At 43.3% G+C, this 26,914-nt stretch overlaps 1 protein-coding gene across 1 annotated transcript in view; it reads right to left on the reverse strand.

Moving 5' to 3' along the window:
- The window catches only part of ROBO3 (roundabout guidance receptor 3), a 226,396-nt gene that overhangs the window by 65,143 nt on the left and 134,339 nt on the right, over window positions 1–26,914 (reverse strand). Inside the window, exons 3-7 of the mRNA XM_058194558.1 lie at window positions 24,815–24,972; window positions 23,334–23,454; window positions 22,353–22,491; window positions 16,169–16,296; window positions 3,040–3,164 (exon numbers count right to left, since the gene is read on the reverse strand). Coding sequence (XP_058050541.1) covers window positions 3,040–3,164; window positions 16,169–16,296; window positions 22,353–22,491; window positions 23,334–23,454; window positions 24,815–24,972 — 671 coding nt within the window. The remainder of the gene's footprint in view (window positions 1–3,039; window positions 3,165–16,168; window positions 16,297–22,352; window positions 22,492–23,333; window positions 23,455–24,814; window positions 24,973–26,914) is intronic.

Here is a 26,914-nt window from a genome sequence, read left to right on the forward strand (position 1 = left end):
AAAGAAAAACATTCAAATCCTTTTTAAAAAAGAATAAGTAAAAGATTGTAGACTAGAAGACAGCTGGTTGCGACATGGTCTATTGACATGGGTTTGAGATTCCCAATGTTTTAATACAGCAAGTACAATTACAAGCATCCACTGCAGATGTCACTTGGGACAAACTATACATGTTAAATACAACTGTGATGTAATGTATTGCCTAATCTGGTCTGGGGTAAAGGCTGGTTTCTATAACTTATTTTATAGGATATCCCAGAATATGGCTCAAGGTATACTGGAGGTAAATGGTTTTGAGGAGACGCAGTGGCTCAGGGACTAGGACATTGAGCTTGTTGATCGAAAGGTCAGCAGCTCAGCGATTCGAATTCCTAGTGCTGCCGTGTAACGGGGTGAGCTCCCGTTACTTGTCCCAGCTTCTGCCAACCTAGCAGTTTCGAAAGCATGCAAAAATGCAAGTAGAAAAAATAGGGACCACCTTTGGTGGGAAGGTAACAGCGTTCCGTGCCCCTCTGGCATTGAGTCATGCCGGCCACATGACCATGGAGACGTCTTCGGACAGCGCTGGCTCTTCGGCTTTGAAACGGAGATAAGCACTGTCACCTAGAGTCGGCAATGACTAGCACATATGTGCGAGGGGAACCTTTACCTTTACCTTAAATGGTTTTGGCCCAAACCACCCCATCTTCCTCTGTTTTAAACTAGTGAAAGTTGAGATTCTAGACCATGGGGATTAAACTTGCAGTGTCACATTGCCGTCATGTGACATTTCACTAAGTTTTTTCCCTTCCTGGAACTGGGGTGTGCATGGCCTGTGCATGACGCATCTGGCTCATGGGCTGCCAGTTTGTCACCCCGTCTAGACCAGGGGTCTCCAACCTTGGCAACTTTAAGCCTGGAGGACTTCAACTTCCAGAATTCTGGGAGTTGAAGTCCTCCAGGCTTAAAGTTGCCATGGTTGGGGACCCCTGGTCTAGACACATAGATCCTATAACCTAGAGTAGGTACTTTTCCTGTGAGAATTCCCTTTTTTTCAGCCTACAAAACACTTCTATAATCCATAGGTCAAGGGTTCCCAACCCCCCAGCAGGAGCCTGTTCGAAACCAGGCAATGGGAGAGATGGGCAAGCACGCTGTCGTGTCCCACTCCTCCGCTGACGGCTGGGTCCGGGAAATCCGAATCAGGCGTGCCTCTGCAGCTCTGCCCAAAGTCCTAGCAAAGTCCTCAGAGCAGGCAGGAGACCAGTAAGTGACTTCAGCAAGATAAGTTTGACTTTTTGCCTGACTCAGAGACTGCCAGAAAGTAGCTCCTTTATATAGGCCATGGGGTGTGGCACCATGACTCAGCACTCATTAAGGCCTGCCCCTCCCTTCCCTCTGTAGCCTCCGCCTCTCCAATCTTCTGATGCGAGGGTCACACCAATCAGCTGTTCTTGGGAGTAAACCCTCCTCAGGCTCACCTGCTGTGGAGGAGGGGGAGGGGTCTAGCTGCTCCGTTTGCCTGGGCATGGAGTCAGGGCTGGGGCAGGGAGATTCTCCTTCTGCAGTTTGTGTGGGCATGGAGCCAGGACTGGGACCGGGAGGCATACATTCCTCAGTGTGCGGGAGCAGGTAAGAAGGCCCCGGCTGCTCTGAGGGCGGGCAAGACACAACACACGCATATGTGAAGTTCCACTTGTGTAAATAGAAGGCACCTGTGCGTGAAGCTTCATTCACGCGAATGGAGCTTCGTGTGCAAGCATAAATGTCCTTCGCTCGTGCAAGCGGAGCTTCGAGCACGAGTACAAGCACCCTCCGCCGAAGTGCCCTCATGCACAAGCACTCTCTGCTCAGATACGAAGCTCCATTTGTGCGAGTGGAGGGCACCCCTGCACCTGCTGCTTGCACAAATAGAGCTGTGTATGTGCACATGCACCCGCCACTCACATGCCCCCCCTCCCGGTGCAGGGCCACCAAGCTGGAAAGGTTGGGGATGGCTGCCATAGAGCATGTAAATACAATCTTCAATGTCTGCATTTCCATAAAGATGCAACCAGCTAATGCTGCCCAAGCTCTTCCCATGATGGGAAATCACTGCTGACTTTAGAATCAAGACAAGAAATCATTTTTTGCTCAAGGACGTCTTCGTCAGGAACCTCCTCTCATGCACTGATGCTGGCCAATAGTAGAGTGAGAGACGAAATCTGATCAGTTTGCAACCCTGCAGGAATTCCTAACACTTTAACATCCTCTCTTTCTCTCTCTGACACTCCATCTCTGTTCACAGCATGAGATTGGGGAAAATATGAAATTTAGCCACGAACCGACTCTAGTACTTTTCGCACTGTACTATGTCTTAATTCTGTACAAAAGTCTATTGCTGGCCATGGAAGTTCATTGGATAACTTTAGGCTAGTCGTTATTTATCAGTCCAATCTTCCCAATAGAGGAATTGTGAACTGAGAGAATTGATTGCTAACTTGAGCCACAGGGAGAAATGTGAGGAATAAATCTAATAAGCCTTACAACCAAGAGGTTCTGGGTGGCTAAGTGGTGGCCACAGTTTTAGTCATCCCAGCTGGCGTAAGAGCAACTGCCAGAATGTTATTTCCCACTCTATTTTCTGGTTTTTGTTTTTTCATCCAGTTGTACGTACTCAGGAGCAGCACCCCCACAGATAAGGTTAGAAGATTATATGAACCTTTATTGCACCCCATGTAATCACAGGGGGATTAAAACTGAAAAACCACAGGAATCAATTGTCTACAGAGGTCCATTTTCATAAGCCCTTTCTAGAATGTCAACTTGATCACAGGTATTAGAAGGGACGTTTAACCTTCAGATAGTTTGCAACTATCCTGGAAGCAGAATTAGTTAACTGGGTGATTTAATTTACTCCCCCCCCAAAAAAAAACCCCAGTTGGGTCAATTAACTTCATTTTGAAGCTTGCACAACTCCGGGCGCTCCCCTCCACGATCCTGTGGAATATGATGTAAGAATAGGGTCAAAATACCAGCTACATGCAGACGCCCTCATAGCTTTTGTACCCATGAACTTACCTGACTCCCTTCCTTCTGCCAGAACACAGCTGGTGGTGGGTTTCCTTTGGTCTCACACTGGAAGGTCACAGTGCGGCCTTGGGTCACAATCTGGTCCCGTGGACGGGTGACTAACTGAGGTGGGACTATAGACAAAAAAGAGGTGAAAAAAATGGGTCAGTTAGAGCGGCAGCATTTTAGCAATGTTTGCATTTAAAGGCTAACCAGGTTAAAAAAACCCTGAGGAATGGGTTGGGGGTGGGGGAATAAAGGAGAGAGGGAGCCTTTTTTTTTTTTTATAGGAACATTAAAAACTCCTTTATATCAAATCCAACCACTGGGTCATGGCTGACCTGTATGGATTTCCTCAATGTAGTCAACCTCCACCAAAAGTCTTCCAGATGTGCTGGAAGGACAACTCCAGAATTCTTCCAGAGCTCTAGTCCCAATACAGTCCAATCCAGGCTATAGCCTTTTCCAGTGCTATCAAGAAATGCTGAGAATTGAGCCAGGCCTTCATTTTTGTGACCCCTTGGCTTTACCTCCTTTCCCATGGGAACTCAGGAATTCTGAGACCGTGTCCTGGCTAATCCCTCTCTCCATTTTGCCCATTCCTGATAATCCTAAAGGAGAAGGATCAATGTCTTGGCAGTTCCCAAAGAACCGGGAGCAGCTTCACAGTTTGGGCATCTTAGAAAAGCAGCTAAAGGCATTTACAAGGAAAGAAAAGGGGGTGATTCAAAGCATTGGGAGGTGCCAAAGACAATTTAAAGGAGGGGAAAAGACACCAAAAAAAAAAGGCGAACAGGTTTTTTTTATAGAAAGCCCTGAGGTTTTCTTTTTACAAAAACCATCCAATACATGCATGCAAAGAATATCAATTTGCAATGGAAGAATGCATTTAAGAAGTCTGAGGGAGGTCACGAAAGGAACAAGTCAGCTAAATCAAGCACCCAACCATGAATAATGTCTCGGATGTAAATTCCCCTCTTTCTGAGCACTTCTGGCTTTTTGAAAACCTTCCCCCATCTCAGCTCTCAATGCAAGACAAATGACAGTCAGGTTTTACAAATGCTAATCACTTGCCTTATCACCTCTCCTCCCTTCCTTCTATTCTATCAAGAAAAAGAAGACGACAACAACGGAGTGTTCCTAGCCCCTCTTGCAGAACTGTAAAGCATTTACAGAGCATTAGGTGCTATTAAAACAACAACAACAACAACAACAACAACAACAACAACACTTTCAGGTGTGCCATTGTTGGAGCTCTTCAAGCCTCTCCTTAATGAATTTATAGATTGCTAGGTTAAGGTAAAGGTAAAGATTCCTCTAGACATACGTGGTAGTTGTTGCCAACTCCAGGGGATGGTGCTCATCTCCGTTGCAAAGCCGAAGAGCTAGCACTGTCCGAAGACATCTCTGTGGTCATGTGGCCAGCATGACTCAATGCCAAAGGTCCACGGAATGCTGTTTTACCTTCCCACCAAAGGTGGTCCCTATTTTTTCTACTTGCATTTTTACATGCTTTCGAAACTGCTAGGTTGGCAGAAGCTGGGACAAGTAACGGGAGCTCATCCCATTACATGGCAGCACTAGGGATTCAAACCGCTGAGCTGCTGACCTTTCGATCGACAAGCTCAATGTCCCAGCCCCTGAGCCACCGTGTCCCTAATTTAGGTTACCCACATGCTAATCAGAAGAGATGTAGGAGCCTAAGAGAAACGGTGTGCTTGCTTACTTCCCTCGTTGTCCACAGCCATCTTCCCTTGGATAACTTCCATAGAAAGAGAAGAGGGGTGGGGGGTTGGGGGAACCCTACTGATTGTTAATAGTTATTGATTGACAGGAGAAATGTTTGGTTGGGAGGTGCAATGGAATACAGATAGAATTTAAATGGAAAGTTAGTGCTGAAGGACTAAATGGCTTTCATCTCTTACACTGGTTCCCTTAAACTTTGTGTTGGGGATGATACCAGGCAAGAAAAGAGAAGGGAAATTACTGTATTTCAGAAATAATGATGTAAGTGGCAGTAGGGCAAAGGCTGCCCAGTCAAAGAAATGAGTATCTGAAGAAACACAAATGTCAGCTCATTCTATATTGAAATAATCCAGTGCAGGGGTGTCAAACTCGAGGGCCGAGGGCCGGATTCAGCCCACTAGATACTTAGATCTGGCCCACAGGGTCACCCTGGAAACTGAAGGAGCAGCTCACAGTGCTTCTGCCAGAGAAAACGGGCTCCCGAGCTCCATTTTCAGCTGCCACGGCCTCCTGCAACTCTCTGCCAGTGAAAATGGAGCTTCGTTTTCACTGGAAGAGGGTTGCAGGAGGCCATGGCAGCCAAAAACGGAGCTCGGGAGCCCGTTTTCACTGGCAGAGCACTCGGGCCCCCACAGGCATCCTGGACAGGAGTGACATTGAACTGGTCATGCCCACCCTGGCCATGCCCATCCCGGCCCCCCGAGGTCAAACACAAACCTGATGCGGCCCTTAATGAAATTGAATTTGACACCCCTGATCTAGTGCAATTGTCTTTTGGAACACGTGTTGCCATTGTAGCCAGGTGGTTAGCAGAGTTTTGGGCCTGGGGTGACAGCGTCCTGCTTTAAGTATCCACTCCAAAAATGCTTACCTATTACTAATTTTGTTATTGTTACAGTCAAAGTAGGACTAGTTTTATGTTCTCATTCCCTGGTAGCCCCCATCAACATGGCCAATGGAAAGAAATTATGGGAATTCTAATAATATAGACAAGATATGGGAATGCTAATTCAGTATAGACAAGATGATGGGATGCAGTGGCTCAGGGGCTAGGACGTTGAGCTTGTCGATCGAAAGGTCGGCAGCTCAGCGGTTCGAATCCCTAGTGCTGCCGTGTAACGGGGTGAGCTCCCGTCACTTGTCCCAGCTTCTGCCAACCTAGCAGTTTTGAAAGCACGTAAAAATGCAAGTAGAGAAAATAGGGACCACCGAACACACCATCTTTGGTGGGAAGGTAACAGCGTTCCGTGCGCCTTTGGCGTTAAGTCATGCCGGCCACATGACCACGGAGACGTCTTCGGACAGCGCTGGCTCTTCGGCTTTGAAACGGAGATGAGCACCGCCCCCTAGATTCGGCAACGACTAGCACGTATGTGTCAGGGGAACCTTTACCTTGACCTTATAGACAAGATGACAACACTTTGCTTACTCTATATTAAAGAATATCAAGGGAAAATCTTATTTTTCTCTCCAGTCTCTAGGTTAAGCTAAGAGCTGCAGTCGGAAACATGTTTGTTCCATCATCATGAACTAAATTTGATCTGATTTTAATTTAAATGGAAATAATTAAATACAATCCTGTTCAAACACTACATTTAACTGGGTCATGTTTGGTGCTATGTGGAGTGCTTAGTGCTCTCTGAGCTGGGCTGTTTCCTTGTAGACGTTTCATTAGCCAACTAGGTAACGCGATCAGATTATCATCATGAGAATCATTATATGTTACCTAATTGGGGAATGACACGTCTGCAAATAAACAATGTAGCTCAGAGAGCATCAAAGACTCCACAGCTATGAATATTCTCTTCTATTGATGTTAATAACATACCATAACCTAATCTGAGGGAGTTAAACCCACTTCCTTCAGTCATATGTAAAGTGGAAATGGGGACCTTTATTTTATCCTCTCTTCTACTTTTTCCAATCCCATGGTCCTATGTTTGTGGGTGAGAGAGGGGGCAAGGCAGAAGGAGGGAAGGAGAGAGAAAGAGAGATAGTCCCTCAGCACTGACCCTGATGGGATAGCTGCAGATAGTTCCCCCATTTTGTTTTCTGGAAATTTAAAAACAACAACAACAACAGGGGAAGTTACAACTTCTCAGTTTCCTTTGTTGGTGACCAGGACACCATCAAAAAGGGCTGCTTCCCATTGGACAAAAAGGATGGCAATTCACTGGATCAGCCATGTTGTCTAAACACAAGCCATAAAAATGTCCTTCTTCCCAATGTATTTAATAATAGTCTCTGACAGTTTTAGAGTGAAGATTCAAGGGCAGCTTTCTTGTGTTAGCATCATGCTCAAGCACTGGAGGGGTCCATTTGACTCTGGGGGACAATTGTAAACCCATGCTCTAGATCCGGGGTAGTCAACCTTTTTATACCTACCACCCACTTTTGTATCTCTGTTAGTGTAAAATTTTCTAACCGCCCACTAGTTCCACAGTAATGCACCATGTATCATCATCTGCACATGCCTCTGGAGTATTGTGGATTGGGGGTGGTGGTGGGGGGGTGCCAGCTACCAGCTCTGCTTGTCTTTTACAGCTGGGTGGTGTGGGGGGAGATGGGTGAGCTATTCTGGGATGAGGCTCTTTTGTTTGCGGTCGCACTATAGCGCCATTTAGTTTTACTTACATAACGTGAACTAAACTTATGTGTGGGCAATACAAATAGTATATTTTCAGAAATTTAAATTGTCACGGGGACTTTTATGAAAACCTAATGAAGAGGTTTTTAAATAATGCTATGAAATTTTTTTAAAAAGTCAATTAAATTAAAAAAAAGGAAAGTGCGAGAGACGACTTCCGGTGTCCAGGGGCAACGGGTCGTCTGGAGGCTTCTCTTGCCCCCAGCGCCCGAATCCGGCCGCCGCCGAGGCCCCCAGGGGCCAGGTGTTCCGAAAAGGACACCTGCCGCACGGACGGCTCGCCAGGGGTCTCCCAGCCGACATACAGGACTGGGGGGACCGATGCTGGCGCGTCCTAGGCTCGGCGGGGTTCGGAGGCCACGGGCCACGGCCATTACTTTGGTCGTCGCCTGGGCCGCTGTGCCCGGTGACACCGGGGCTTTGGATTTATAACTGCAGCAGCCTGGTGGTGAACAGGGAACGGAGAAGAATTGAGGAATGGAGAAGGGAAGGGGATATCGGTAAACGCGAGTGGAGTGCTCCGGAGTGCGGGGGGGTTTTTCTCCCCTGCGGCTGGAAGGAGCACGAGTCATTCTGGAGAGAGGAGAACTTAAAATAAGAAGATTACTGGTTTTGTGGAGCTCTGGAGAGAAGAGGTGATGGAGAAATTTAGGAGGGAGGGTTTGAGGCCCCCCCTCCCTCTGGGGAACAGTGGTGGCGTCCAGCTTCCGCCTTCACTATGAGAATCTTGATGACATCACTTCCCTTCGGCTTCCTGGTTGACTAACTGTACTCTGGACTCGTTGCTCCTGTGAGTGCCCCCCTGGTGGATCCGGAGGAAATTACAAGGATACTGTGCTTGCCTGAGGATTTTGAATTTTTTTTCCAAATGGCAAAAGGTCAGAGACCAACTGCTGGAGAGATGGAGAGAATTCTGGAAAAGTTATCCAATATGGACAAGAAACTGGATGATTTGCAAAGAGGCCAAACGGAAATAAGAGCAGAAATTGTGACTATCCAAAAGGATTTAAAGGATACTCAACAAGTCTCAGCAGAAAACAAGCAGAAAGTGGAAGGTCTGAGGGTGAGATGCGGCAGTGCAGAAAAGAGAGGAGACGACAGGCAATGCTGTGCTTGGACTACAGATGGATAAAATGTCTTATTTCCTTAGGTTTCAAAATTTGGAAGAAGTGGACCAAGAAGATTTGAGAGATGTTGTGACTAAATTGTTGGGAGAATTTCTTGGGAGAGGTGTTGATTTCATGAATTGGGATCTGGATCGAGTTTATAGAGTTAATTCACAATATGCACGCACGCATGCAGTTCCCAGAGAGGTTCATGTCAAATTTGTGAGAAGAGAGACGAGAGATGAAATTCTTAGAAAACATAGGAGTGGGGCATTGACTTACAGGGGCAGGGAGATAGCCATTCTGAGGCAGATTCCCAGACAGGTACGTGAAATGAGAAAGAAATATTACTTTTTGTCAAGCAAATTGTACCAGAAGGGAGTGGGCTTCAGATGGCTGATGCCAGAGGGATTGATGATTTTCCGGGAGGGCATTAGGAAAAAAATTAGTACAATTGCGGAGGCTACGGCCTACGTGGAGGAACACAAAGCCCTCCTGGAATCAGATGACCCAGGAATTGAAGAAGGGGAGGTTATAGACCATGGGGCGGTGGCGGCTGCCGCTGTTGTGGCCCTGGAGTTGGGTTAGGCTGAACCCAGAGTTCTGAGATCCAAAACTAGGAAGTGATAAAGATATTTGGTATTGTGTTGGTTTTCCTTATTCTCTTTTGTATGATATTCTGTTTATTCTTGACCCTTCTTTATTGCGTATGTAAGATTTGTAAACTTAGCTACTTCGTGTCACCTGCTTGCCATATGGCTGTTGTATGTGTTAAAAAATTTGAGTAAAATTCTTATCTAGGATAAGAAAAATGAAAATTTGCCATACCTGATATGTATTTGTATATACCTTTTTTGATCAATAAAAACTTTTTGAACAAAAAAAAAAAAAAAAAAAAAAAAAAAAAAAAAGGAAAGTGCTTCAGTATCGGACAAAACCCCTACCACCCACCATGAAAGCTGGAACGCCCACTAGTGGGCGGTAGGGACCAGGTTGACTACCACTGCTCTAGATGTAACAAAACAGGAAGAAAAATGGTAGGGAATATTCAAAGAGAATTCTACAAAAGCTGTCCAGGTTCATTGGTAATGATGCTCACAACACACCAATCATAGTTTTCTTTTACTATCACCTACTCTTTTTCAAAAAACCAACATCATTAAATGTGCAATATTCCTTATTAATTGCCATTTGTTTTGAGTCAAAACTGAGGGCCTGGGGGCATTCAGGGGTTTGGGATATTTCCTGTCTTGATTTTATCATCCTGACATCTGAATGCACGGAGGGATCATGGCAGGTAACCCAATCGTCCCTCAACGATCAAAAGCCTGGGGTCAAATAATCCCACCGATGCAACAGTCTACAGTTTTATAACTTGAGCCTCTGGGTTATATTTCGCTCCTCGGAGCATTGAGAAGCAGCCTCTTGTCTTGAGGATCGTAAATCTTGGAGGACAGGCTGGGAGGTAACACAAAGAATACTCCAGCATTTCGTTGAAGGTCAGCCTTTGTCTTCACAACCAATGTTGAAGCAATCAGTGGGCAAGGATGTATTTGTGGAGCTAGATGGACCCTTTCTATTGGTAGCTCAAGATTTATTCTGTTGGCCCAGCAGAAATCAGCAGTTTCAGGATATTGTACCCAGGGGTGGGTGACTGGTCAAGGGCCATTTGCTCCAACATGTGCCTGGATGAAAGTTAAGGCACCTTTGACCTTTCAGAGCAAGAACCGGCTGGTGCCACCTGCTTTATAATCAAATAAAAATGCAAATGGGAGGGAAGCAGGGGCAGCTTTTCTTAATTTGTCTCTTTGGTTAATAATTGCTGGGAAAGCCCCTTCCCAAATTATAAATGCAGCCAGACGCAGCAGCAGCCCCAGTTACTTCAAAGGCCAGTCAAAGCTGGATGACGGAAAGGATCTGGTGATCTCAGGAAATTCATCGCTGCCCCCTAGCACTATTCTGCCTTGTTTTGTTTTGGTTTTTTGGTGGTTTTTTTTTTTGATACTTCCTTGCTTCAAAGGGGAAAGATAAAACAAGGGCAAGATTGACCTGGTATGCCTGAGGAAATGTTCCTGTTGCCCACAAATCCAGCATGGAGATAAGAGATGATGGCAAAACAAGACAACCCCCCTCCCGCCCCTTCCTGCTCTCTCCATCCCCAAGGCAGGAAATTGACCTGCCTTCCTGGATGCACAGCCAAGGATGGAGGAGGAGGGGGGGGGTAGTGCTCTTCTAGCATTTCTTGTTCACCTTTGGGCTTCTTATCTGCACAGCTACAAGGGCTCCTGCTGTTTGTTGCAGGCTGATTTATTCGCACCAAACAATAGATACCTGAGGAGGAGGCTTGCCAACCTCCCTCCAAAGCCATCAGAAGCAACAGAAGAGCCTGTTTTTAACTTGGGCTATTAGGGATCTGCAAACCGGAGATACAAAGGAGTCTGCCTGGCAGGCCGGTCTTAAGCCCAAGTGCAACGTTTCATTTGCAAGCAAACACAACTTTTTCCATGTGCAAACTCACCAAAGAAATTTTTCACAGGCTCATAAGAACCTTTTTCGGCTAAGTGCACGGATTCTGAGGAAAATCGAATGGTGCAATAAAAGCAGCCATTTTTACAAGGCTGTCAGTAAGCAAGTTCCTGCCTTGAGGGATTTACAATCTAATATACAGCCCAGAAGAAATAGGGAGGAGAAAAGAGGGAAGGAAGGAATGAATGTGTTATTAGGTCTATACTATAGGAACAACCTTGTTCTCTTGACCTCCTCATTGATATTTTCTGCATTCTCCAAAGCCTCAAAACATGAAATGAAAGGCTGATCCATAATTCAGGATGGAATATCCATCTGTGGAAACTCACCCGTGCTACATTAAAAAGTCACTGAAATGGATTGGTTAACTTCTTTTGCTTTTAACTATGTGCACTGCTGGGAGAACCTTTTGTTGAAATCCAATCTATAAACTTTCTAAATAAATATGCTTCATGAAAATACCTTGGAGGGAAGAACTGAGTAAGAGAGACAGTGCTGTTCAGTTCCAGACATAAATGGATAGCTGCAGTGTATAACTGGAAGATTTTATGGGAAGACAGCTAAATTTGCAAACTGTATTGAATTCCCTGTATGCATATTAATCTTTTAAGCTGCTTGCAGAACACGCTAAACCATAGGCTGTTGAATGAACGGATGCATATTACCTTATAAGCCCTGTCAATCATGTGTTGATCTTTAGCCAAAGTCATTGGCTTATGTTGAAACTTAGAGCACTCCCTATTCCAAAAACTATGACTTGTTGCTCATGATAAATGCTACCTTCTGTTTATCCCAAATGCTGGTTGATCTTGGCTTGCTGTCATGTTAGGTCTACTTAAATAACATATCATGGGAGAATATGTGTTTGCTTATGTACATGAATCTCCTTTTCTAATTTATTTATAAGAAGAGCTTGCAATGCAAAAAAAAACAACACTAAGCTAGACTAGTGATTTTTAGATTTTGCAACTTTACGTTGTGTGCACTGGGAGTTGAAGTCCACACATCTCAAAGCATGCTGGCTGGGAAATTCTAGGAGCTGAAGTCCACGCATCTTAGAGCATGCTCGGTGGGAAATTCTGAGTGCTCAAGTCTATGCATCTTAAATTAAGCTGTGTTGGGAATTGTGAGAACTGAAGTTTACACATCTTAGAGTTGCCAAGTTTGAAAAACACCAGAAGAGAAAGTTTGGCTTGTATGTTAAGACCTCTCCTCCAAAGGAATGGTTGAAACATGAATGTTAGCACTGCAGGAAATTGAGAGAAGGACATGTACTTCTCGGAGTTAGTAGGCAAAGTGTAATAAAGGAGAACCTTGTTATGAATCTTGTTACATTGAAGAAAAAAAATATAAACTGGAAACTTCCCTTGGTACTTTATCTCTTAAATAGATTGTCTTGAAATATCCCAATCAATTGCACCTTCTCCTAATTGCTTTCTAGTTTTCTTTTAACAACCACAATAACTCAACCAAACTTAGAATGGGTTGTCCGGGTTTTTTTCCAGAGTTTTCTAAGCCTTTACCTGAGTTTACCTGACCATTCAGATAAAAGTGAGATGTTGGGAGGTACCAGTCACCATCCTTCAATCTTTGCTTATTCAAACCCAACCCAACACATCCCTGTTAATACCAACATGATTTAGCAAATGACATGGTTGATTATTTAGCAATTGTACTTTGGAAGCAAATTTGTTTTGTGAATTTGTACTTTGGAAGCAAATTGTGTTTTGTGAAGGGCGGGATATAAATGTAAATAAAAAAAAATTCTGTTTCTCTACTTTGTCTCTGAAGAGAAACATCTGGCTCTTTTGCTTTTTGTAAGCTAGGATTTTAACTATCACAAATACTTGTATCATTGCTAGGTGCCGACAGTACCTAGCATCTCTTTGTTCCATCATCCATAAGAAGAAACCATTCCATGTTCTTTATTTTTAAACCCCCAAACCACAAACTTTAAGAAGCAGAATGATGAAAATACGATCCAGATAACATTAGGGTTGAACTTTGGTATTCCAAGGAAATTAAGAAAGTGTGATTGCAATATAATACTCACTTACTCGAATATCTCCATGAAATCATAGGACTACTCAGCCAGTAGACATATAATTGATTGCATGATCAGGGTACGATTTTATGTGTCATTACCTGGATGACACATAAAATGAGACTATATCTTTTGAAAAAAATATGCCCTAGATCAGGGGTCTCCAACCTTGGTCCCTTTAAGACTTGTGAACTTCAACTCCCAGAGTCCCTCAACCAGCAAAGCTGGCTGAGGAACTTTGGGAGTTGAAGTCCACAAGTCTTAAAGGGAGCAAGGTTGGAGACCCCTGCCTAGATTGTACCCACAATATTATACTTCCTAATTTGTTTCAAAGATTATGACTCATTTAGTTCATTGATACAGCAGGAAAAATGATTAAGAGTCTATCCCGTCCTCTATAAAAATCAATCCATTCCCACTGTGACTTGAAAGAAAGAAAAAAAGCATGCAAAAAAACCTGACTCATGTACCCTAACCCACACCAGCATGCAGCAATGATATGTGATGAAATGAATACTTACAGAATGGGCCAACTGGACCAAAGAGAACATATGAGAAAAACAAAAATAAAAAAGTATGAGATGCGTTTGATTAAATAAGGCTGACATGAATGCTTAGAGAATTGGAGGATAATGGTATTAGAGGCCAAACGTGCACTCATCTAGTTGCCAGATCAATATAAAATCCTTGATTCAGTTCACCTACAAAGCCCTTTAGAACAGGGGTCTCCAACCTTGGTCTCCAACCTTGGTCCCTTTAAGACTTGTGGACTTCAACTCCCAGAGTCCCAAAGCTGGCTGAGGGACTCTGGGAGTTGAAGTCCACAAGTCTTAAAGGGACCAAGGTTGGAGACCCCTGCTTTAGAACTTGGATCTTCTCTATTTCTGGGACAACTTGCTCCAGGGAGGAATCTGTTCATCTAATACCATCTAACTGAGAAAGGTAAGGTGGGAATTCCAACCCATGAGAGATTAAGGGAACAGGGAGCCACAAGCTGGCCTTCCCTTTCTTTGTGGAATACTTTGTCCACCAAAATCAAGATGGCACACATTTAGTCATTTAAGAATTGGACCAAAACAATCTCTTTCAGCATGACCTCCGCACCTCAGTAGTTATGGTGGGATCTGGTGTAGAGATGGAGGAGGGAAAGGGACTTTCCCAAGGAGCTAAGAAGCAGATCAGCTTTGAGTCTTTGGTTTGCAGAAACAGGCCCAGAAGGGATCCTCCTTAAACCTTCACAGCATTGATCTGATCATTATGCAAAGAATGCTTTAGTCTGGCAAGATTCCTGTCTATGGGCAAACAGCAATGAAGAAACCACTCTGAAAAATTCATCCTGTCGGCCTTGGTTCCTTGCGCTGGACATTAATCTTACCAGACCAAAACACACTCTGAATAGTAACTATCAGATCAATCCTGTGATTTAGGTTTAGGGAGGATCTCTTCTGGACCTCTTTCTGCAAAAATATGGACTTCAGGATGATCTGCCAAATAGCTCCTTGGGAAAGAGCCCCTCCCATTTCCATCTCAGCATCAGATTCCACCACAGTCGTTGTCCATAGCAGAGCAAGCTACATATGCATTTTTTTAAAAAAAATTATACACTGCATGTTTTGATATTGCAAGCTAAGCAACAAATAAGAAAGTGCAGATGTGCTCAGAGCATTTTCAGGTCAAGGTATCCCTTCTTCTTAGAGATATGCAGGCCCAGAGACCAATATTACAATGCCTATCTGTTTAGGGTGAGTTTTAGAGGTTGGGCTTCTTTCTTTAGTTTCAATTTCAACCTTTAGCAACTGGACAGAAATTTTATTGTGCGTAAATTTCAAAGGCTTTGTTTGTTTGTTTTAAATAAAATATTGGCTTGTTTCTGTTAAATAAGTACTCTTCTGCAAACAGTGTGACTGAAAGCTATTTTCTAAGTAGCTGCACATTTCTTTAAACAAGATTAGAGGCTCGTTCTCTGACTGGGCTACCCTGTATGGATGTGTTGTCCCAGCTGCTCTGCGGAACATTCCAGATGATGATTTTGGAGGGGGAAAGCCCAGGATATTTAATTCTTCTCCCCATTTTTTTTAATAAAGCAAACTTCATTTTGCGTTTATCAGAAGCTAAACTCAACTGTTTCAATTCTTATTTTTAAAAATCTGGAAACTTCTAAGCTTTTATTTTGCAGTTTATTGTCAAATTATAGGAGCATAATCATAAAGTGGCTGCATGGTTTGCAAAAAAAAACGCCAAAAAAACGAGAGAGAGAGAGAGAATGGGAGGCAGCTGGGAGCAAAAGCAACACAGGATCCTCAAGTTACAACCATAATTCAGCTTGCAATTTTGGTCGTAAGTTGTGATGGTTGTAAAGTGGATCACTGTCTGATTGTGAGTGATTTTATGACCTTTTTTCCCCCAATAGTCATTAAGTGAATGGTGCAGTCGTTAAGTGAACCCATTGTTTGCTATGAGGCATGTTTACCGGAAACTGGAAGCAAACCTGGTTTCTGTCAAAAACATAAATCATGGTCATGTGACACTGTAAATGGCCATAAATGTGGGCTGGTTGCTGAGCGTCCAAAACTTGAGCACATCAGAGCTTCAAATCTGGGTCACAAGTAGCTTTTTCAGGGTTGCTTGTAACTTTGAATGGTTGCTAAGCGACCAGCCATAAATTAAGGATTATCTGCATATGATTTATATTGAAGGGAGGGGAAAGGTGGGGAGGAGCTATACAAGAAACATACGCAACATGTTCCTTGATCTCCTTCTGGAACTGTCATGAATTGGGTGCTTCCTGGATGTTTGGATTACAACATCCATTTGTCCTGACCCTAGTTTGGAAGCTCTAGTCCCAGGTAGCTGGAGTGCGTGTGAATATTAATCCCTGCTTTTACTAACTTTCTGTCCCAATCAACCCTTGGGTATCTGCCTTGACTGATCAGAACTGCTGACCCTCCAGCAAACAAAGTTGTTTTAGCTATAGTTACACCAAGGACAGCATGACCCTCATACATGTCGGACTTCTTTGATCATAGTTTTTGAGCAGCCAGACTCTGCAGCCCACTCATACATACTTACCATGAACGCTGAGGGATCCCGAAGCCTCAGATTTTCCCACGCTGTTCTCCGCCACACAAGTATAGGTCCCCTCATCCTCTGCAGTCACTCGGCTGATGCGCAAGCTATTGTCATTCTGGATCTCCGATCTTGGTTTTATAGGAAAAAAAAGGATGTCAATGGCTGTATTAAACCATGGTTAATTTCTGGAAGAAGCCACCGTGAGATGGAATCACACAACGCCCTTAACCGTTAACCTGTATTTAGACATCTTAACAGCTTGATTCATGTGACTTTCTTTCGTATAAAAATTGAATAAACAAATAAGTGATAAAGCAAACTTCACCACTCTGCATTATAATTCCCTATGAGGCCTGCATTGCTGGCTGAGGAACTCTGGGAGTTGGAGTCCACAAGTCTTAAAGTTGCCAAGGTTGGAGACCCCTGTTCCAGACCATATACACAAAAATGGAAAGACGCTGGAACATCCGCAATGGAGGATTGGTAGGTGAAGATGACAGAATTTGCAGACTTGGCAAAATTGGTGTGTTTAATAAGATAACTGTCAAGCGCCGGGGAAATCAGAAGATTCAGGCAGTTCAAATGAGTATAAAGATTTATTGCAAGCTTAAGCTCTCTACAAGAATCTGAGCTACTATCGGTCAAGGAAAATGAACAGGAGTTAAGAAAGGAATTCAAGGTGATGGGCTCAGATCTCTTGCAGATGTGCAGGGACTTATGACACATTTGACCCTTCCCTCCCAGACCCTGATTGGTCTGGTCATCTCCTACAATAACTAGACAATAGCTGCATGTGCAAATGACTGGAAACCCTGTAAAGACTTTTTGCTGAAAACAGAAAAAAATGTATTTGTGATTTATGGATTTGATGATTAGAAAAGGTAGATTATGCTATGATGTAATCCTAGAGAGGATAACATTCAAATGCATTTATAACTGTTGTAGTTCAATCTGAAGACATTTCTTTATATTTTGTCTTTCTTTTTTCTATTTCCCTTTCCTTTATTCTTTTCTTACCACTTTTCTTTGACTTAGCTTTGTTTATTTTTCTTTACATGTTTTTATTCTGTTTAATTTAATAATTAAAAATATTACCAAAAAAAAGGGGGTGGTGGTGGATAACAGGCTGGTCTAGAAGCAATTTATCCCTCAAACCAAATCTTAAATTTCAGGCTTCAGCATATAGTAGTAGTAGACTAGTAGTAGTAGTGCTTGTAGCAGAGGCAATGCTATATATTTTGATACTTATATAGATGATCCCAGAGCAGCTATCATTACAATAAGCAGCCGAGTATCAAATTCATTTCTCAGCATACTGTAGCAAACGTTTCATTTCCATTACACTTCACATTTTAAACACATTACAAAAGTCAATATAACACAATATCATTTAGGAGGTTGACTCTCTGAATATCTTGCCCACCACCATCACTACCACAGAAAAACCGCAAAGGTCTCGTGAGCATTTGAAACGAGGCCTCAAGAACTCTAGATTTAAAAATAAAAATTCTGGTTCTGTCTGCCAAGTTGTTCTTTTTTTTTCTTTCCAGGAGCAAAATATTCTCCTAGCAGTAGAACAAACCCTTATTATTGGAATTGTTCTGGAACTGATCTTACCCTGAGGAAACTGCTTGCAGAAAAGATAACTAAATCTTCCCAGATTGACAGAAGGAGAGCGCTAAACTATTTGATGTTTGGAGAACAAGACTTTGTTATTTTGGATAATGAACTTCTCTCATCTTTTTTTGTACATGAGAAATCTTTAGCTTCTAAAAACAATGATTTGCACTCAGAATGACTACAGTTATCAACTTTTCTTACAGTTCTAAGAATGATTGTCACTGACTGGACTGATTTCTCAAGATCTCAGCCCAGTTCATTCCTAAAACTCAAGTTATCAAAGATCATTTGAAGCAGCGGTGAAATCCATTTTTTTTTACTACCGGTTCTGTGGGTGTGGCTTGGCGGGCATGGTTTGGTGGGCATGGCAGGAGGAAGATATTGCAAAATCTCCATTCCCACCCCACTCCGGGGGAAGGATATTGCAAAATCTCCATTCCCACCCCAGTCTGGGGCCAGCCAGAAGTGGTATTTGCTGGTTCTCTGAACCACTCAAAATTTCCACTACCAGTTCTCCAGAATATGTCAGAACCTGCTGGATTTCACCTCTGATTTGAAGTAAATACTAGACATTGAATCATGGAATTTATTAATGTAAAACCCAACTCTACATCATTTCTTCCAAGCTATAGCTCTGCAGGTCAGTTGTGGAAGACTAGCTCCATGCCAGGTCTGGTACAAAGGATGACCTCTTCTACTGAGCAATTGGACATGCTTCTACTGGAAGAAGCATGTTCTACTAGATGTGCTTCTTCTTAGGCATGTTAGCTATGTGCTCCACTGCTGCCAGGAATAATTAAAAAATAAAACTAGAGAGCAAATTCCGCACAATTATTCTTATTAACTATCACCTTCCTTTGAATTCTGCATGAAAAACCATGTTATCTCCATATTGTATTATCTGATTTAATCACGTTCAGTGACTTTCTGTGTTTCCATATGCGGAACCTATTTTTCCTTCTCATCGTTAAACTTATTCTCCATTCCCAGTCTTCAAAAATGTGCTCCATCTTCTTAGTGCATTCAGAAGGGGGGAAAAATAGATGCCTTTAACTATACAGCAACTAGTGCAATTGCCTGTAATGATATTTACTGTCAGCTCTGTTGTGCCTCATGCATGATTATCCAGGGGATTAAGCTCTTTTGTCACCCTGGAATCAAGACAAGGATATCTGAACAATGGTCCCATTTCAACACTAACACTTTGACAGTAATCGACTGACCTTTTCAGACTCTGCAGCATGGCAAAAGAAGCCTTCCTTCGAATCAGCAAAGAATTGTCAGCCATTATTGCTACTGCTTGTCCTTTCTTGCACTTGTCATTTTAACATGCAAAGGAGCTGATGGCCCTCCACTTACAACTGGGGAAAGGAAGGAGGCCAAAGCTATTTGAGAAGCGCTAAGGGGAAAAAGCCATCTCCTGCAATCCTTACAAGTTCTCCTGCATTTTTTTCTATCGATTCCTATTCAGTTTGATGAATTTGCTTCTGTTTTTTTTTTAAAAGAACTGAATAATTTCAGTTGCCAGGAGTTTGATCCTGATTGGCTCAAGATTGACTCATCCTTCCATCCTTCTGAGGTGGGTAAAATGAGGACCCAGATTGCTGGGGGCAATAGGCTGACTCTGTAATCCACTTAGAGAGGGTGAAAGGAAGGAAAGAAGGAAGGAAGGAAGGGTGGGAGGGAGGGAGGGAGGGAGGGAGGGATGAAGGAAGGAAGGAAGGAAGGAAGGAAGGAAGGAAGGAAGGAAGGGAGCCATGGTGGTGTAGTGGTTAGAGTGACACATTAACTCTACCCACTGCCAGGAGTTCGATCCAGCTCAAGGGAGACTCAGCCTTCCATCCTTCTGACGTGAGTAAAATGAGGATCCAGATTGCTAGGGGCAATATGCTGACTCAGTAAACTGCTTAGAGAGGGCTGTAAGGTATAGAAGTCTAAGTGCTATTGCTATTGCTAGGTGCTCATAGATATTCATGAGGATTCTCTTCAGGGGTGAAATCTAAAAATTTTCCCTACCGGTTCTGTGGGCGTGGCTTAATTGGTGGGCGCGGCTTGGTGGTCAGATGACTGGGTGGGCGTGGCCAATAACAATAAATAATAAAAATAATTAACGAAGTATAAAAAACAATAAGAGGTACCAAAAACCAACTTTCACACTTTACACACACACAACACAACTGACTCACACACAATGTAAAAGCAGCTGCACTTCACACTTCACACAGCCACAAAAAGCTCAAAAATCAACTTTCGCACTTTACACACACACAACTGATACACACACACACACACACACACACAAAATGCCACATACAGCTTTCTGAGATTTTGTGTGTTTGTGTAGTTAGAGTGAAACACTACAGAAACACACCAAATCTCAGAAAGCTGCACAAATTTTTATTTTATTATTTCATTTCATTTCATTTCATTTTGGACTTCAAATCCCAGAGTTCCTCAGCCAGCAAAGCCAGCCAGTTGATCACCGAGGAAATAGATTAGCTAAGCGATTGATTCTGTCTGGCTGAAAGTGAAACTGCTTTCGGGCTGGAAAAAGAGCAATGCATTCATCAGTAATCAGGTAAGTGCCTTAGAATCTCTACTCCTACTTGTAGAAAACATGTACAAGTAAGGTTCTGCTGATGAGGAACTCAGGTGAGATTGCCAGAGGAGACTTTTTTTTTTTTTTTTAAAGTTTAAAGTCTTTGCCGCTCTCAGCTAAGGGGCGGGATCCTCAAAGGCTTTTTTTTACTTTTAAAGGCCTGTTTCGGCTGAAGCAAAACCGGCTTTTAAAAGTAAAAAAAAAAAACAACCTCTGCAGATGGTGCGGCTCAGCAGAGGCAGGGGGGGCGGGGCCAGGGATTTTTGCTACTGGTCCTCTGAACCAGCAGCCACCATCGCTACCGGATTGCGCGAGCCGGTCCGATCCGGGAGCATTTCACCCCTGGTTCTCTTGTTCATTGTATAATCTTCTCTCCTGCAGTCCACAGCCTCCCTGACTTCTTCCATCAAACCTACAGGAGCCTTGTTAAAGAATTCTTCCTATATCTTTTTGAGTTTGTGAAGTGTAGACTTTCAAGGTAGTTCAGACAAGAAGCACAAACCATGAATATTAATACTACCTTACTACCTTGTGGCACAGTGGTTAGAGTGCAGTACTGCAGTGTGAGCCTGACAGGGTTAAAGATTGACCCAGCCTTCCAGCCTTCCCAGAGCAGTAAAATGAGGATTCAGTTTGTTGGAGGCAAGTTACGACAAACCAGGGGTGAAATGCTCCCGGTTCGGACTGGATTGCCCGATCCGGTAGCGATGGCAGCGGGTGGTTCTGAGAACCGGTAGCAAAAATCCCTGCCACCCCATGCCCAGCTGAGCCGCGCGATCATCAGAGGGTTTTTTGTTTTTTTTTATTTAAAAGCATTTTTTCTTTGGCCGAAAAAATGCTTTTAAAAGTAAAAAAAACAAAACCCTTTGATGAGCGTGTGGCTCAGCTGGGGTCGTCAGAGCCTTTTAAAAGCATTTTTTCTACATGCTCGGCCAAAGAAGTTGTAGAAAAAATGCTTTTAAAAGTAAAAAAAAAAAAGTTGGCCACATCCACCCAGTCACATTATCCCCCACCAAGCCATGCCCACAGAACCGGTAGTAACAAATTTTACATTTCACCACTGTGACAAACCACCCAGAAAGTGCTGTAAAGCACTATAAGGCAGTATATATAAGTGCTATTGCAACTGCTATTGTAATTGCTATCTTTACTGTCATGTTACTATATAACAGAATCTAGCAAATCTGAGAGCAGTTCTCCCTTCCTTTAATTTTACTTTTCAGGAAATAGGATGGGTTCCTTTTCGAGATGCTTCTCACAGCCTGTTTACCTCTCTGGGCTGAGATACCTTTACATAACAGTCATCTAGTTTGCAGTTCTTTCTCCTGTTTCCCATTGTCATTCCCACATAACATTACATCCATCCAAGAAAGCTCTGAGTGGCAGAAATGTTTGAGTGATAACAAAGCAAAACAAACAGCACAAGACCCAACTCCTACTCCCAATGCTCAGCTTTGCTCAAAGAGCCATCAATAGAAAACAGAAATCAGAAAAGCTTGAACAGTGGTACAATACGGTAGAAAAACAGCAAGTACTTTTGTACGGGAGGAAAATGACAAGACAGATTTTAGCACAAAAGAAAAACAACATTTACACACCATTCAAAAAAGACAACCGAAAAGCTAAAAAGGAAACAAAAAGACCCAAACACTCTTGCCAGTAATCAACACCCGCATAAGAAGAGATTGACATCAGAATTAATACCGGGCCAACAATCCAGCAGTAAACAATACCCCAATCAAGGAATTACCAAGAAGAAAACAACATTCCTACCAACACTAACAGGACAAGCCATTGTATATAAACAGAGAGCAAACCCCACTCCCTTCTAGCACTGAAGGCATTACCTACTTGGGTAATGAAATGTTTGCAAGAAAACCACAAGCTCAGAGAGACCAAGACTCCACAGTTCAATCTACAGGAAGAACCCTAAAGATGAATGGAGAACTTGCAGTTGTCACTTACCTTCCTCGAGGAAGTTCCCCTTCCTCTTTTCGCCACCGGGATGTTGGCACTGGATCCCCTTGCACCTCACAGTGGAAATTCACAATGTCTTCGGCCAGGACCACTTGGTTGATGGGCCTCTTGATGAAAGTGGGCCGTTCTGTCAGGATCATAAAGTGTTTCAAAAGCAAAGGACAAGAGCAGGATATAGAGACACATATCGTTTTGGACCTAGTGTTGAGATTTCAGTTTCACCTTCCCTGTTATAATTAAAGGAGATGCGATTGAGACTAGGGGAAAGAAAGAGAGATGACTAAAGCATGTTTTCAGTCCCAGGAAAAAGAATTTGAGTAGGAGACAGTGAATGACTAATGGGCCTGGGGCTACTTCAACCTAATTTCCTAGCCCTCATGCAAGCAATCCATAAGGATATGTGAATCACCCAAGACTGGATTCGAATCGTTAATGCAATGGGATGAGTTGAGTCAATTCAATTCAAACCATCCCTTTGAGGCACTGAATCAAATTGATTTCAGTTGTTCATTTGATTTTGAGGGGAAGAAAAGATGACTTGGACTTGCACAAATGTGCATCAAATTGATCTCAAAGCATCCGAGTCAACTGATCAACCGGATTTGGTGATTTGATCAAGACGATGATTTGAGTGAATCTCTGCACAGACCCAGCACTCAACTCGGTTATCTTGTAAATCTGACTCCACTCCTGTGGCCCAATAGCTTTTTTAAAAAAGAGAATCCAGGAAAAAAAGAAAATTGAAAAATGATTGAAAAAGTGGTTCAACCCAATTTTGGTGATAGCCCCACCGATTAATCCTACACATGTGAAAAGAATTATCCTCTTTCATTTCCCTCATTTCCATTCCTACAACTTCTAAACTTTTTTAAAATATAGTTTTTCCATGGTCTCATCTAGTTGGACCCAAGGAAATTTACTTTCTTCCTCTTTTCCAGTAGAGTCCACCAGAACCCTGTTTCTACGTACCAAACACCACCAGTTCTGCCGGTTCGCTATCCCGTTCGCCTACCATATTGGTGGCCACACAGATGTACATTCCAGCATCACTCTTTCTTGTGTTGGACATCATCAGCTTCCCACCTCGGATCTAAGAAGAAGGTCAAGAAAAGGCTCTAAGGTCTCCATCCACAGACCTTTCCTAGACCTATATTTTGATGGAAAATGGCACTCTGGCAGGGGTGAAATGCTACCGGTTCGGACAAACCGGCAGTGATGGCGGCAGGTGGTTTGGAGAACCGGTAGTGATGGTGGCGTGAGGCTCCACCCACATGCCCGGTTGTCATTACTTCCTGGTTTTAACCAGGAAGTAACCTGTTTCTTACCCTCTGCGCATATGCAGAAGGGTTTGAACATGCGCAGAGGATCCGCATGCGCACATGATGCGCACACATGCATGTGCAAGTGGAGTGAGCGTGCACGTGGGGCTCGTGCACTTCCAAACCGGTAGGGAAGGTAAGTAGATTTCATCCCTGCACTCTGGCCTTGCTTCCATGTCATAAGTGACCTAGTCAAGCTTTCTACTAGTCATCAGACTCATTTTTTGGTGCCATGATCATATAATCTGGGCAATTTATTTATATATTCTGGGTGACCTACAGAGATGGGGAAAAAAACCCCACAACATGAAACACCCAAGGTTAAAACAATAAACTCCCCCCAAAAGAAAACATTCCTGATCCAAATGCTAGGGATACAGCCAGGTCTTTGAAGTGCTGCAAAAGCCCAACAGCATTGGGGCCATCTGGATTTTCTGATTTCCCTCTTTTATATGGCAGGTACTGCCACCAAAAAGCCAAAACTCTGGTATCCAATAAGATGGCACTGCTTGATGGAAAGGACCAGAGCATGCTAACTGGGAAAGAGGTGGTCGTTCCGTGGCCTCCCAGTTGCCACAAAGCAGGCTGAGAAGTAGTGACTTCCTTTCCACGTTTATTATTTTTCCACCCAAAGGGAAACTGTGATGGCACAACTTATTTATTTATTATTTATTTATTTATTATTTAGATTTTTATACCGCCCTTCTCCCGAAGGACTCAGGGCGGTGTACAGCCAACTTGGATTAATACCTCCAGGGATGAGTTGAGGCTTCATCTTCCCCATAGCTGTCCCTTTATTCCTCATTTACTATTCCTTTCCATGTGAGAAAAGAGGATGAAAGATAACATAGCAAGAGCCTAGAAAAACTTTGTTTTCATGGAATCTGTTTCTTCATCCCATATGTGGATGACAGAAAACTATTAATCCTCCAGTGAGCAGTTTACATACCACTGTGGTGGGAATTTAATTGATTAGGAAGAATGATAGCTTAGGAATGGTGTCCTGGACCAGAAGTCAACTTGGCCTATTGATCAGAAGCTGTTTATAGAAGTTTCAGCCCAAGGCATTTTTTAAATTTTTCAATCCCAATATGCAACGTGTGCACAAAAAGCAGAGATGCTCAATCTCACCGTGATGCGCTCCTCTTTATCACTGATGCGGATGCTGTTCTTCTTCCAGGATATGGTGGGCTCCGGATGGCCTCTTGGTGGGATGCACTCCATCACCGCTGGCTCACCAGCTGCTACTACCACATCACTGGGAGCCTGCCGGAAGTCATCTCTTAAGACTGTAAGAAAAAGAAAGGCTGTGAAAGCCCTTCAGAAGTATCTGTGGAGATCCTCAGTCATCTAGGTCAGGGGTCTCCAACCTTGGCAACTTGAAGACTTGTGGACTTCAACTCCCTGATCTAGGTCATGATTGTCCCAAAGGTGCTTTTTCAAAAGGCAACTGGACTTTTCTTTGTATTTTTTTCTCTTGAAGACATTTTGCTTCTCATCCAAGAAGCATTCCTCACCATTCAGCCAGAACTGAAGATGTTTCTTGGATGAGAAGCAAAATGTCTTCAAGAGAAAAAACACAGAAAGTCCAGTTGCCTTTTGAAAAAGCACCTTTGGATTCCTTCAGAAGGGATAAGACTGGGAGCCAAGGAAACACATGATAATCTTGCTTTGCGTCCTTCAGGAATAATATCTCAAATAATGTCTCAGATAAGATAGCAGGAAGCTTCCTTTAAAAAGTACTGCATGGTGGCGGGAAAAGTTTATAGGTGTCTCTAATAATCCAAAAAGCCAGCAAATTATACATTTTGAAAAAGCAAGATGTAGATCTCCTTGAAAGGCCTGTTTTCCAACTCTCTTCACCAAAACAGGCCTTCCTGTCCTATTGCAAAGAGCTGACCCCAATGCTTTCCATCACTGTGGTATTTCATACCTCCCTCCACCTCATTTCCTCACTGCTATCCGGACTCAGCTTTAAGGGCATCAGGAACTAACAACTCCCACGTCGGAAACAGCACTCGACTTAACAGCTGCTCCCTCTGCTATCTGCTGTATGCCCCGATAGGGCCAGCTTTGCCATATGGCCTAGAGGGATGCACAAGAGTTTGCAAGCAAAATACGCCTCACCTTTGCCAAGTGCAATATGGCAATTTTCCTAAGCAAGCGTAATCTCTTTGGACATTTTTTCCAAAGCAAATGTGGCTTGCAAAAAATCTGAATAGAGCCTTCCCCAGGGCAAACTTGCATGCCCGAGGCAACGAGCTCTATGTTGGGAGCTTTTTGGCATGTAAAGCATCAAAGCAGCAGTAGGGTTCCAAACCTTAATTGCTGCCCAGTAAGTACATGGCAAAGAGAGAAGGAAATATCTGCATTGGTTATAGCAATAGCACTTAGACTTATACATTGCTTCATAGTGCTTTACAGCCTTCTCTAAGCTGTTTACAGAGTCAGATATTTCCCTCAACAATCTGGGTCATCATTTTACTGGCCTCAGAAGGATGAAAGGCTGACTCAACCTTGAGCCTGGTGAGATTCGATCTGTCAAACTGCAGGCAGATGGTGATCAGCAGAAGTAGCTTGCAGTACTGCACTCTAACCACTGTGCCACCGCGGCTCATATTATAACACAATGAACTCAAGGCACACATTTCATTACGGCAAGAAAAGTAGGCAGGGATATGGGATTCAATGATCCACATGGACTATAATGATCATTTAGAGGTGGGAGTAATGTAATCTACTAGATTCCCTGCGTGGGTTGCCCCTGTGACTATGGAAGAGAGACGGGGAGGTTAACTACTAGATTGTAAGAACATGAGCAAAGGGTTAGATGAGGAGACCTGAACTCATTGTTAGCTTCACATTGCAATGAACAAGGACATGCATTCAATTTCACAGCTACCAATATTGTTGGATGAGCAGGGACAAAAATAGCCAGAGAAATGTCTGAAGCCTGGCAAACAGGTCTCTTGTCAGTCAACAGGAGTGCTGATTTACCACCAGCTTACAAAGTGCTTAGGAAGCAAAGGCGCAGCATCACAAGAAAACAACAACTAATGATTTAATAGCTGGCTATCAACACCCTAATTAACAACTAAAAGCCACACACAACCAGGAACCATATAAATATAATGTGTAGAACAGCCCAGTGCACATATTCTGGAGAGAGAATATCCCTGATGATGGCCTCCAACATGAGCCAAAAAGCTTGGAAAAATAAACCTTTGGTCC

The sequence above is a fragment of the Ahaetulla prasina genome, chromosome 9 (assembly GCF_028640845.1).
Source record: "Ahaetulla prasina isolate Xishuangbanna chromosome 9, ASM2864084v1, whole genome shotgun sequence".
In the NCBI taxonomy this organism is placed as follows: domain Eukaryota; kingdom Metazoa; phylum Chordata; class Lepidosauria; order Squamata; family Colubridae; genus Ahaetulla; species Ahaetulla prasina.